This window comes from Pavona decussata, unplaced genomic scaffold (genome assembly GCF_977016875.1).
Source record: "Pavona decussata unplaced genomic scaffold, jaPavDecu1.1 SCAFFOLD_89, whole genome shotgun sequence".
In the NCBI taxonomy this organism is placed as follows: Eukaryota; Metazoa; Cnidaria; class Anthozoa; order Scleractinia; family Agariciidae; genus Pavona; species Pavona decussata.
In genome coordinates, this window is record NW_028145506.1 from 1,629,466 (window position 1) to 1,642,652 (window position 13,187).

Consider the following 13,187-nt stretch of genomic DNA (forward strand, 5'->3'; position numbering starts at 1 on the left):
TCATTTTAGAGACTAACATGCGATCAGTCAATATTAAACAAAATGCAGCTATTGAGCAACACTAGCCTACAGAACAGGCGTTATTTTTTTACTTTATTTATTTATTTATTTATATTATTATTATTATTATCATAATAATGATCTATTTTATTGAATAACGAATAATAAAATAAATTTTACAATCAACACGACTCTAAGCGTACTGTACAAGTATGGTTGCATGCAACAAAATTCAATAACATAATTGGAAATCAATTTTTGCACACTATTTATATCGTGAAATGGATAACAACTCAAGACATTCTCAGTTTACATTATTACTATTATTATTATTATTATTATTATTATTATTATTATTATTATTATTATTACTTTTTTGCGTTTTTCAAGCGAGCGGAGGCAAACTTGCCTTCGCTCGCTTGAAAAATGCAAAACAAAAAAAGTTAAAATAAATAAAACGCCTGTTCTGCAGACTATAGCTTGCCAGTGGAAGTGATCTTTTAATTGCTCTCTGAAATGACTGTAACGCAGGTTACACCAGCCTCGTCTTATGTTGTTCACTATTTAAAATCTTTAAAAACAACGACATTAGAAGGCTAGAGATGCTCAATTCTGATCTTGGACATAGATTGGATGTAACGAGAGCAGAAATGAAGAGAGGTTGTGTTTGATCTAAGCCCTCGTCCAAACTAAATGATTTGCCTCTGAGTCAATTATAACTTAGTAACTGGAAGCCCAACACCAAATTCTAACACGCTCCCATTCGAACAATCTCCTGATCTATCTTAAACGGGTTATGTCGCCTGGGATTTTCATTGAAGTGTTTTTCAGCGGAAACCAAATACCTCTTCTCATTTGCGAAATACTTGTAGAACACCAATAGAAACATATCAAGTGATTTTCTCAAAGGGAGGACAAACCATTATCCGCTTTTTATCAACTTTTCACACAACTAACAATAACAACAATGTGAGATCTTACTGTGGTTTAGAGCTTTCGACTGGCGATTAAAAACAATTATCTTACAACTTAATAAAAATGATCAGTGGGTTTAAACGCATCTCTCCGGTACTGTCTGGTCGAGCGCTCGCGAAAAGAAAGGCGAAAAACATTTTTTCTAAGGCTATCGGAAAAACTACGTTGCAAAGAAGCCTTCAGTACAAAGTAATTTGCCAGTTGGTTATTGTTAATGGGCAACGGGATTTGCTTTTGGCTTAATTATTTCACAAAAACAGGAAAACAAGACTTCTCCTTGCGAGGCCGAGCGGCTGACGCCAGCTTCAAGGCAAAATAGTCCAAACATTCTGTATCTAAACATCAAAATTCTAGGGGCAATGCACAAGTTTTTTTCTCACACGTTTAGAATTCATAAGGAGGGTTCAATTATTCACTAGAGTAGTACTTAAGTTTAATTCAACTTCTACTCTTACATCATTTTACGAATGAAAATCAACTGAAACACAGCATTTATCGTCTCCTTGCTCATTTGTTTTGTTGATCATTTCAGGTGATAAGTTTATTTTCGTAACAGGATGTCTCCGTATCAGAGATATAGAGAAAGCTGGAGAGATTGTGAATATGTTTGACCAGAAAACTGAGCTCAGGAGTACGCGATTTGGTGTGAAATTTCGAGATATTTCTCGCAAAAAGTAATGATCAGTTCAAAAGAAAGTCAGTTTCCTCGGGCGTCCGCACGTTTTGCAAGCTTTTTTCAAAATTCTAGGTTGCTCAAAAAAGTCTTCTTTTTAAAGGTTAAATGGCATGGGTTAATCAAAATAAGCTCCTTTGAATCTTTATTTTGTATCTATCAATCATTTTATAATCTTTGAGGCAAATTCTATAACTTCAGGTCAAGTTTCAGCAATAAACACAAACTTTTAATTTTCACTGTTTTTTCACTCGGCGAAACAAACGCAGTGATCATTTTTACAGTTGAATATAACCTACTAATCTCAACTGGAACGTTTGCACTAAGATTTCACCTCCTCCCGAGCCAAATGTCAGTTTCACCAGTACTTTATATAATGAATAAGATGTAATTTTTTTGGCGCGGACAATCTCGGCTTTTCCGATCAGCGCAAGTACACGTAACACTTCACTGCAATATTTACAGCATAAGTCATGGTTGAAAATAAATCGGAACACTTACCCATATCGAGAACAGAAGATTAAAAGTCTACTCAGCAAGAAAACAAACCCCATCCGCAGCCTGGCTGGAAAGAAAAGTCGTTTGATGCAACAAAATCACCAGAACTGGACAAAATCCCGCGCTTCACAGGAAGTGACGTCACGATGGCCCGTATCATCCGGACCTCCTGCTGGAATCTTATTACCGCAGGATACAATGCAAACTGTTACGGGGCAGCCAATCAAAAAATTTATATTTTTTTGAATTGTCCAGAGTCTCTCCTGGCGCCCACCCGCTGACCAAAAAGCCTGAGGACTCTGGGTACGAGATTGGGATCACCGTTGAGTCCCTCCAGGTGACCAACCGCTGCCAAGGAGTATGAGAACACTGGCGCACTCGGGATAAATTTAACAGCGGCTGGGCGTTGTTTACTGTTTGACTTGAGGGCAGACGCTCTTCCACCAAAGATGAACTGTTTCGTTTGTATCTTCGTATTGGCGACTTTGCCAAATGGTGAGTACTCTGTTGCTTATTTAAGCTGTACACGAAATACAACTGTGCCAGTGAAGACACTCGTATAAGCTTAAAGGGTTGGGTTTTCCTCTGTTGAATGTCGCGTGCGAGTGAAAATTAACATGAACAATTAATATTTGGTACGCCTTTCACAGTTACATTTAACAAAGAGTAGTGACTTTCGAAACCGCACAAAATCGGTTGATAAATGTGTTAGAAGTCAATTTTAGTAGTTAAGGAAAAATAGGTTATTTTGGATTAAACGCTGGTGACAAACATTTATTACTGCATTTATATGGCCATTATGCATAACATAGAGCACACTGGGTCGCTCTGCTTTGCACGCAAACTCGAAACTACCCGCTTTTCTTGAACAAAATGCAATTACCCATAGATCTGACCCTATTCAGTTCTAAAGTCCTCTGCCGTAGAGGTCGGTTTTATATCTCTTGCTCCTTACTTAATCGAACCAACGACTAATTCGTGTCTTGACATCGGTCCAATATCATGGTAACTGATACTGGGTATCAAATGTAGGATTGACAAATCTTCAGATCGAGTCATCTGTTCATATGGACTGGTGGCGGCTGCCAGTTACATGCTGACGTCCGATCTTACCCCACAGAACTGAAGACTAATTTGTAAACCGCCATGAGACTATGTGATGTGTGATATGGCGGTACATAAAACACCATTTAAAGCGTTGCCATTCACATGATAATTGTTGCGTTGTTGCGCTTCACCGCACCTCAATTATCTTGCCAAATCTTTCCTTTGTTGTATCAAGCTCGTCAATTCGGCAATCTCTTGTACCATTGCGTTCTTTCTCCCGTCGTCAGTACTCTCAAGCCTATCCTTTTCAATGGCGGAATGCATGCATCGCATCTGACTCTTGAGTTGTCTTTACGTAATAAACTATGGCAAAATCATGGCACCCCGCAGCGAGAAATTCTTGGCAATGCAGGGGCTCATACCGGTGTCATTTTTAAAAACGCGGCTCGCTTCAACTATTTCGCTGCAGACAAATACGGCTTATCCAAACACGGCATTTAAACACGCCCTATAACATTAGTTTATTTTCCATTGGTTTAAATTGAGCGCGGTGTGTTGAACCGATGAGAGTTTGTTCCTCAGTCTGTGTTTCAATTAACGAGCCTCAATGTGTCAGAATAAAAGGTGAATGGCCGTTTTTATACTAGAGGACGCATTATCTGTCTGGACGAACTATCTTCCACCGTCTCCGGAAGAAAGTTAGTCCAGACGGATAATGCGTCTTGTGCCCGCCTTTTCTAGAGACGCATAACCAGACGAACAACGAATGTTTGCCCAAGTTCGTCCAGACGGATAAATGCGTCCTCTATATAAAAACGGCCGACGACTTTTCGGAATCGATAGCAACGTATTTGCTCACCGAATTAGCATTTTAAAATTTATACTCCTCTTGAGTTAGAGTATATTTGCTCACCAACCACGCTTACTTCGTTTCTTTTGTCCAAGTTGCGTGCAGTGCATGATTGATAATATTTGTCTGTATTGCGAACCAGCCGTGAACTGCTACTAAAAATAGTTCGCGGGAAAAAATACAGGGAAATGTATGGAAAGTTCAAAATACGACTGGACGCTTTTTGTCACAGCTACATCCCTCCAATTTGTTCTTAAAATCCTTTTCCTAGTGCAAAAAGTTTCCAATTCATGAATTTTTCGGAAGCGATGTTTTATGAGAATTATTTGACATCGGATTTCCATACAAACACTGTCATTTCAAGCCTGTTTGCCTACCCGTCAAAATTGTGTCGAAAATCGTGATAAGGCCTATTAAAATGATAAATAACAGAGTAATTATATGGATAATAAACCAACCAGTTGTCACGCCCGCAGCTGGCCGCGCTAAGCAAAAGAAAGGCTCTGCCAGCAGGGTGGTTGGACAGCAACAACAACAACCAGCAACATTAGCTTTATTTTTACAAACTGAAAAAAAAGGCCTTTGTAGCCCGCAGTTAGCAGAGCTATTCTACCCGGGCTGCTTAAACTGACAAAGATAGGAGGCTCTGCTCGCAGGGTGGCCGCGCTATAAACAAGAACAGATCCCGAGTCCGTCAGGGATTTACAGTGAGTACATTCCTGTTGTGTAAAAGTAAATAAAATTATTATTCTTTTTCACTGTTGCAGCCTTGTTGACGGAACGGTTTCTAGTAAAAATTTATATCACACGATCTGGTAATGCCATGATTCAAGCCGCACCTTTGGCTACTTTGATAATTGGCTGCTGTATAAAAGCTTTACTCAAGTGAAATCAAGTTGTGAGAAACAGCTGGAGCGCACTGTCCTACCGTGAAAACTTTTGAAAACTCTATGCAAATTGTCTTAATGCCGTTTTCCGTTTTCCCAACCGTGTGCCTTTTACAAGGGATATCGTACAGTTGAATACCAATTTTTCGAACCTACTAGGGAAACTGAATTTCGTTCGAAAAAATCGGGAGGGTGAAAATCTGACCGAAGCAAATCCAAGAGAAACAACTTTTGGTTCGAAGAATCAGGAGTTTCGAAAAATCGCGGGTTCGAATACATCGCAGTTTATATCAACGCGACTTGAGCAGCTGCGAGGTTCAGTCAAATTTTCATCATGATATCTTGTGGAGGATGCTGGTAATTAATGAATGCGATACAATAGAACCCCGCTAACTCTAGCCTCCCACGTAGACGTTCTTAGGGGTTCGTCACGCGTTCCTGCCCCACGAACGTCTGCTGAAACGAACAGCCACTTCCGTTCGTCGGCAAATTGCCTTTGTCTGAACAGACCAATCAGCATTGACTCATTATGACAAGTAAAGCCAATCACATGCTGCGAAACAACGGAAATCATCACCCGTGGAGATATTTTCGCTTCCGGACGTGCATATAGTTTATACGATTGAAATTTTTCCTTCCATAATGCATCAGTCAATTCCAGCGGTGCCCATCCCCCCCCCGGGCAACCCCGGGGCATTTGCTCACGTTGTCCGTCCCGGTAGCGGGGCATTCGTAATTTTATCGCGGTCCGGGGGCTGGGCATTTGCCTACCCCGGGGCGACCCCCGGGCATTTGACACACAGCTGTATTTCGCATTTCGCATTCAAAACTAACCTAGCATTTTTAAATTCACGAAAGTCAACCTGGAGTGCACTTTAAAATACTTTAGGCTTGCGAATTCATATGATGCGATCTTCAAGACAGATCAATGCATCGTAAATAGAAAACGAAGCCTGCAAATACAGGCGCCTATCATCGCTTGCAGCAGGAGGGACGTCCGCCGCAATCCCAGCGCAGTTTAAATAAGCTCCCTACCTTTTTAGCAAAATATAAAAAAAATAAATAAAATCATAATCAACTAACATGTCCTGTTGTCCTTGAAGTCCTACCGTTGCATTAAAATGCAGAAAAGTGGAACGTTTTATTCACTGATAATGATTAATATAAAAATTGAATTGGTGTTGGAAGGCGACGATCCCGGGGGCGGGGCATTTGCCCTCTTCCTTCATCCCCACCCCGGGGCATTTACACAGCTTATGTGTCCCCACCCCGGGGAATTTGCCCATTATTTTAAAAAAATGCTAATGCCCGGGGGCTAGCCCCGGGGGGGGAGGGATGGGCACTGCTGGAATTGACTGACGCATAACACCCTGCATTTTCTTCAGTGATTTCACTGAGAGAAGCGGCAAGAATTCCAAGATTTGCCAATTTGTCTACCTGGTCTTTCATAAGATTTACAAGCGGCGAAACCACAACAACAAATAGTGACCAGCAGCTTCAAGAATTGAATTGTAAACAAACGATAGAGCTTGATAAATAAGTGACTTTCCATAACCAGTTGGAAGGTTTACGAACACATCACTTTTCTTCTGCGCAACTATGACTTCTCTTTGATACGCATTCAACTCCCTTTATCAAACGTTTGGCACACATGACCAAAAACCACATTTAAGTCCGCCATCCTGTCTAGGGAATATTTTTAATATCAAACACGAGTTTACCCAAAATTGGGAAACGACTCCTGATTGGGCAGGAACGCGTGACGAATCCCTAAGAACGTCTGCGTAGGAGGCCACGCTAACTCGAACTCCCAAAGGAAAAAATAGTTCGAGTTATCAGTGTTGAATTTCAATTATCCTGTTAATAATTAATAAGGAATCATGTTTTTACCATTCTTGCGCAATAAACAGTCATTAATAATTTATTTTAATAATTTATTTACTTATATAGCGCCCTTTTTAACATTAGAATGATCAAAGTCATTTTGGTACATTTAGTTTGTTTTATAAGAGCAGATGTCGATTCGCCTTTCGTGGCCTTCAATTACATTTTCATAAATATTATCACGTTCGTATCAATCGCGACACTTTGACGTTTATCGACCGACGTTTTTACTTAGGGTGCGTTTATTTGGGAGAATCCAAAAACGGATTTGTGATCTCAGATCACTCGGATCATGGTGCATCAAAGGAACCGACGAATCCAGATAGAAATAGATAGATAGATCCATTCTGGACCAGGATTCGTCGGTTCCTTTGATGCACCATGATCCGAGTGATCTGAGATCACAAATCCGTTTTTGGATTCTCCCACAAAAACGCATCCTTAAAGTTCGAGTTATCAGGGTAAATTTGAGTCAAGGGAAAGTAAGATTGGTTCAAGTTAACAGTACCCTGCGAGCAGAGGCCCTTCGATCTTCCTAGATAAGTCCCGACTTATCTAGGAAGATCGAAAGTCCCGACTTATCTAGGAAGATCGAAGGGCCTCTGCTCGCAGGGTAAGTTAACAGGGATTTTGAGTTAACCGAGCTCGAGTTAGCTGATAGTAAATCAGTGAAAAAATATGGTCAAATCCAGTGGAAAACGGATTTTGTTCGAGTTAGCGGGGATTTCGAGTTAGCGCGATTCTACTGTATGTCGCTCTCGCTCAACCAGAATTTTTTTCAGGCTCTCTTGATGTTCTCTTACCCTGGTCCCAGAGGTTTTTCCTGATTTTTCCTCTCTCACGCGGGGAAAAATCAAGAAAAACCTCTGGGACCAGGGTAATGTTCTCTCGGTTACTAATAGCATTAATCGCTTGGGGGGGACAGCTACTATTAGAGTTATCTTCATAGAGTTATAGCGTAAAGTTAGAGTTGCAAAATCTCGAATTCAATCGGGTGGCAGTTTTGAGCTGAATATTCAAGTTGTAGACGATTTTAGCGAATGCAATCTTATCCCTAGCAACCTACGCATACGCAGAGGTTCTTTGATGTGACCCGCCAAAGAACGTCTGCGCCAGAACAGTTTGAATCTATCTTAACCCCTGAATTTCCGAGGTGCTGCTGGCTTTTCGAAAATTGTAGCTGACCTTACTTCGCACGTGATCGAAACACAGCAAGTCAAGATCCCCTACAATGAAGCTCTGCTGTCAAAAGATCAGGGGAAAGGAAGCAGGGCAGCTCTCGCTCAGCTACGGAGTTAAGCTCCCAATCGCCCCTGTTACACTCGTTGTTTTCAAGTTCTGGGTGACAAAAACTCCTTGCTGTTGAATTTATCCCAGTTCCAACATCAGAACATAAAAGATCACATGATCAATATAACAAGATTCAGAGGTTCCACACTTGCAGGGTAACCCAACCAACTTCTGTTCGATATTCCATCACAGTGGAATGTATAATATCGATAGCGAATAAACAACTTTAATTACTCAGAAAATAACCTTTCCTTTTTCCCGTTTTCCTTTTACATATAATTATAACGATTGTTAGCATTTTTTGCATTGTTGTTTTAATATTGTGTTTGAAACTGAAAAAATATGAAAGTCATATATTTGAACTGCGAACGAAACAGTTTATGTACGCAACAGCCAACTTGAGGAGGAGTCTTCCTTGTTCCAGTAGCTCCTTAAATTACGTACACATATTATTGTATTATGGAGAGTGGGGGGGGGGAGGAGGGGGTGGGGGGACCGCGCGGGAAAGTTACAAAGGTAAAGTCGCGAAATTATTTCTGGGTGGAAACTTGTTTAGGGTTTCAGTTGACGAAGAACGAATTTTCCGGGTTTCGCTCAGGACCGTTGTACTTCTTTGGGTCCAGTTTTAGCTTGGTGGAATTTTTTGGGGGTCTAACAAGTCATTTACTCCTCCCAGTTACTAATATGCACGTAATCGTGAGCAACACAACCCTTCCCCCGGCCCCTTCCACTAAGTGCTTATCAATGTCAGCAATGCTGTAGCTAGCCTGAGAACGCAGACGTATTTCCGGCTGTCGCTTCACTCCGCCGAAAAAGCCGGAAATACGTCTGCGTTCGCAGGCTATGCTGTAGCCTCCTAGGCGTTATTTTGGCTTGTCACGCAATTTTTTTCCTCAAAGAGCGTCTGCGAGCGAGGCTAGCAATGCTGGCACAATCCACTGTACGGAAACAAAATGACGACTGGTACGTTTACCCATAATTGTTAACGTACTAAAACCCAAAAACGCTCATAAAAACGTACAGAAAAGTTCTAAATACTTCACACCTAGCATATACAATGTTGTTAGTGGAGGGAAGAATTTCTCAAAAACAAAATTTTATGGCTTTCTATCTGCCTATCGCTGTGTTAGGTTGGCAAGGTATTACGGTAAAATGTACAGCCGCTATGTTTTTCCGTACGGTGGATTGCTCCCGTCCAGGAACAGTAAAAAATTATCCTTGTGGTGCTGGCGACGTGTGTTGCGTCGCCAATTCAATTCTTTCAAATTCCTTCCTCCTTAGCCCTAGCTGGGATGCAATTTTTTTTGTCCTGAAACATATTTGTTTCGCTTGAACTTTTTAGTTTTTATTCTTTGCAAGAAGCAGTGCCTTAGAAAGTAATTGTTGTTTTTATTTCAGTAATGGCCATCCACTGCTATACTTGTACCCCAGGCTCTGCGGCCAACCCCATGTGTGCATCATCAAACCTTAATGTCACCGACTGTGATACAATGCCTGGAGTCTCGCAAGGGTATAGACCAGATGCGTGTTTAAAAGTTTCGTACGAAGTATCTTTTGGAAATCAAAAGCTTGTTTCGAATGCCATGTCTTGCGGCGTGAAGGTAGTTTAATATGCTGAGTTTTACTTGTAAAATAATCAGATCTATTCCCACTGCTAAGGGACCCTAAGGGTTGTTTACACAGGTGATTTCTGTTGCAATTTAAGCTTTGACTTTGGCAAACAAGTGGCAATTTTCATTGCCCTACCGATATGATTCCAAGGAATCCACTGTTGGTAAAGTAAGCGTCATACACGAGGATTATCGTTTTTCGATATCACACGTGATGACTTGATACACTTGATAATCAGGAATATGATGGTGAATGATGATGATAAATAGCTATAGTGGTAACTTACTGATGTGCATGCTTAAAATACAACCTGACACACTGTCACAACAAATTAGTTAACATCGGCCCCCCACCCCCTCTCCCAACTGTATTCTTAACCCAAGGAGCAGTAGACACAGTGGCTGCAAATATTGCCAACTCCCGTCCAACGTTAACGCCTATGAACCATAGGGACATGGAACCTACTGCCCAGCAATGTGGGGATGGCTCCCACTCTACAGGCGTTCAAGATGACCGCCCTTCCTGCAGTTACATGCTTGCAGGCTCCTGGCCACCCTACACAGACTATATGGCATGTTCCTATGAATTGTACGAGTCTCGGAAATCCCACGGAAAAATACGGGACTGTGAACAGTCTAATAGAGAAATTGCCGGGCAATTTTGTCTTTTGCAATGACACCCTGCTAGTTCCTCCCCTCTTAATCACCCATATCCCCCTCCCCCGCCAAAAAAATGATAATTGACCGCTTTCTACTTTGTCGCAGAATCGACCCATTTGCTTTCGTTTCTGTGGGCATCTCAGTAAAAGGGATTGCGTGAAAAGTGTTAGAAAAATACACCCAGGAACCATTAACCTCAATCAATTTTGTGGATTTGGGGAAAATGTGAGGTCGAAGAAATAAGATCAGAAGTCGCTTTTATCTGAAAGATCTGGTGACTCGTACAGAAGAGTGAACGATTCGTTCGGAGTAGGTAACTGTGAGAATTTATAGTTGGATCAAGTTCGATAATCGAACTTGTGTTAGGCCCACATTTTACTTCCCGAAGATGGAAACGGCACCTTTCCTCGACGTGAAACCAATTCCATCAATTCTTGAAGCACAAACTCTTCCTTTGTGCTAGAAAAATCCGCCACTCTTGTTGTCGTTTTAACTTTAGTACCAATACTATCGGGACCCAATACTCGTTTCCAAATGGCGCCGAAAGGGTTCAAACCTTCCACCCAGTTACACAGAATAAGCAGGAAATCACAGGATACCCACCAGGTTATGAATCTGGCCGTCATTCAAATCGATGCAAAAAAGGAAAATATTCATTAAAACGCGCAAGGCAGAGCAAAATAAAAGCTCGCGAAAGTGGTATCCATTCGTGTTCTACCTCGTTTTCCTATTGCTGAATTGCTATATTAAAGCCGTTTTTGTTTTTGTCTCTGTTTAATTTTGTGCAGTTAATGTGCGGACAGGTTAAGGACATTTGTAACCAAACAAGCGGCGGTCTGGCCCCAGGGATGACCATCAACAAATGTGACGCTGAATGCTGTTACGAAGACAAGTGCAACGGCTTGAAGTCACCTAGTTCTGGATCTATCAGGGCTGCATCAGTCATCGGCACGTTTCTGAGCGTGTTGACAATTTTTGCAGGAGTTTTCATTCACTAAGGTTTTTCAACGGTTCTTTTAAGAACTGTTTCAAGTTATGACAAGTCTGGCATTTTTACACCTGCAAAAAAAGTTGTTAAAAAAAAAACAGTAAAAGAGGCACTGGCACGGTTTGCGCATGTTCGGATGTTGTCAGGAATTAACTGGTTCTACAAAGCGTATTGTTGAGCTAAAAGAATGTAGAATTCATTAAATGGTTACGATGCATTAGCTTATGCCAAAATAACAGCGTGTTTCTTTTTTTTTTATCTTCAAGCTGAGACGTCATAATCAACAAACTAAGCTTTGTTATGTTTCTTTTCGTCTCGAAACACGTCTGCGATTCATTCCTCTATTCCGGCCTCTGAAGACTTCCATCTCTATTTGTTAATGACTGAGCTTGCCGTTTGCTTACAGCATTGCTGTTTTCCTCAGTGGACGCCATTTTCAAAGTTCCCCTGACCTTTTAAAGATCGCGCATGCGTCAATCGTGACAGTGTTCCCTTATTCAGATGGTGTACCGTAGTATCGTGAGCACACGATAATTTTTTAAAACTTGTTCTCTTGATTTGGTTTTGTAACTTTTCAGCAAATAGTTTAGAAAATAGTATTAAATATCTGTAAAACTTTGAATGTAACTAAGCAGTTCAATAAAGTTGCCGGATTGTAGTCTGCCTCAAAGGTATAATCTCACTGGAGGTCGCATTACACGATTGACAAACTGGGAAGCGGTGAAGCCGCGGCAGCAGATTTTGCTCGTACAGTACACGTGATATTTCGTTGTCAAGGCGCCATGATCAGTGCACGTGTAAGCCACCCTCGATCAGGAGACAGGACAGACCAAAAATTTGTAACATAAAAAATGCATGATTTTCAACAATAACGATTTTTCGCGACAAGAATTTGCAGTAGTACTGTAAAGCACCTTTTTTAGATTTGGCGCACTGTTATATATTATTTTCTTCAACAAATGGCGGCACGAGTTTCAAAGCAAACGTAGGAGACCACATCACTTTCAGACCCCTTTAATTCCAGAGGTTTTTCGTCACTCGATGTGTCGCGACAAGTTCGGAGTTCTACGAGTGATCATGAATGACTACGTACTAAAATATTTCGCTGACGTCGTTGTGACACTTTCAACGTCAGTTAGGCACGGAAAACTCTTCAGGCGGGTTTCTCAGTCTAGAGTCTCTCTGCAAATTAATTACGATCCAAAGCTAATTAAGAATATATATCTGTTGTACTCCTTTTTTCATATTAAAAGAAAAAGGAGATGTACAAATTGAATTATGTCCATTGCCTTAATGGTCAACTGAATTATGACGGGCAGTCTTGTTTGAAAAGACCGGATCTACACAAACTATTCAAATCGGCTCGGTAATTTCTACCGTCCTTGGTTTCCTCATAGCATCGATCACAGCATTGTTCTCTTTGCGCATTCTAAATGTCAGTAACTGCAATAATACAACGGGCACTGAAAATTTGGAGAATAGTTAACTCAGAGCTTTGCTACCCATTCCTTCTCTGCCCTGAGATGTATAGAGACCTTACCCAATGGTTTCACATATGGATGCACGGATATTTTACAAATTGTGTAGTGCGATGAATTAATGGGTTTATAACATGTTAATTACTCAAGTTATGTATAAAACCTTACGAAAAGGTATTTATTCTTTAACTTGTGATTATGTTAGACCAGTCAAAACAAGGAAGCTATAATGTAATACGGGATCCTGCGGTGTTTTTGTCCTCATATCAAACACTAAAATTATGGAGTGAAACAATAAACAAGGCTGTCAGTTGTACAATGTAGGCAGTGAAATCTAACCACTGACC

The 13,187-nt window shown here is 40.9% G+C and overlaps 1 protein-coding gene and 1 long non-coding RNA gene across 2 annotated transcripts; one reads left to right on the plus strand and one right to left on the minus strand.

Moving 5' to 3' along the window:
• The first annotated feature begins 2,483 nt into the window (after nt 1–2,483).
• Nucleotides 2,484–12,026, plus strand: LOC146474496 (uncharacterized). Its single transcript, XM_085117103.1, has 3 exons — nt 2,484–2,641; nt 9,503–9,705; nt 11,163–12,026. Exons 1-3 carry the CDS (start codon nt 2,596–2,598, stop codon nt 11,370–11,372), a joined length of 459 nt encoding a protein of 152 aa, XP_084973229.1. The 5' UTR covers nt 2,484–2,595; the 3' UTR covers nt 11,373–12,026.
• On the minus strand, nt 5,205–7,008 carry LOC146474497 (uncharacterized). Its single transcript, XR_014866148.1, has 2 exons — nt 6,739–7,008; nt 5,205–5,330 (listed from the first exon to the last, which is right to left on the minus strand). It is a non-coding gene; the product is annotated as an uncharacterized LOC146474497 (long non-coding RNA).
• Nucleotides 12,027–13,187: the final 1,161 nt, after the last annotated feature.

Excerpts from the sequence above, each read along its gene's own strand:
- LOC146474496 (XM_085117103.1), top strand. The coding sequence starts at position 2,596 with ATGAACTGTTTCGTTTGTATCTTCGTATTGGCGACTTTGCCAAATG. Across the intron at positions 2,642-9,502 it reads ATTGGCGACTTTGCCAAATG|TAATGGCCATCCACTGCTAT; the intron begins GTGAGTACTCTG and ends TTTTTATTTCAG. Across the intron at positions 9,706-11,162 it reads CCATGTCTTGCGGCGTGAAG|TTAATGTGCGGACAGGTTAA; the intron begins GTAGTTTAATAT and ends AATTTTGTGCAG.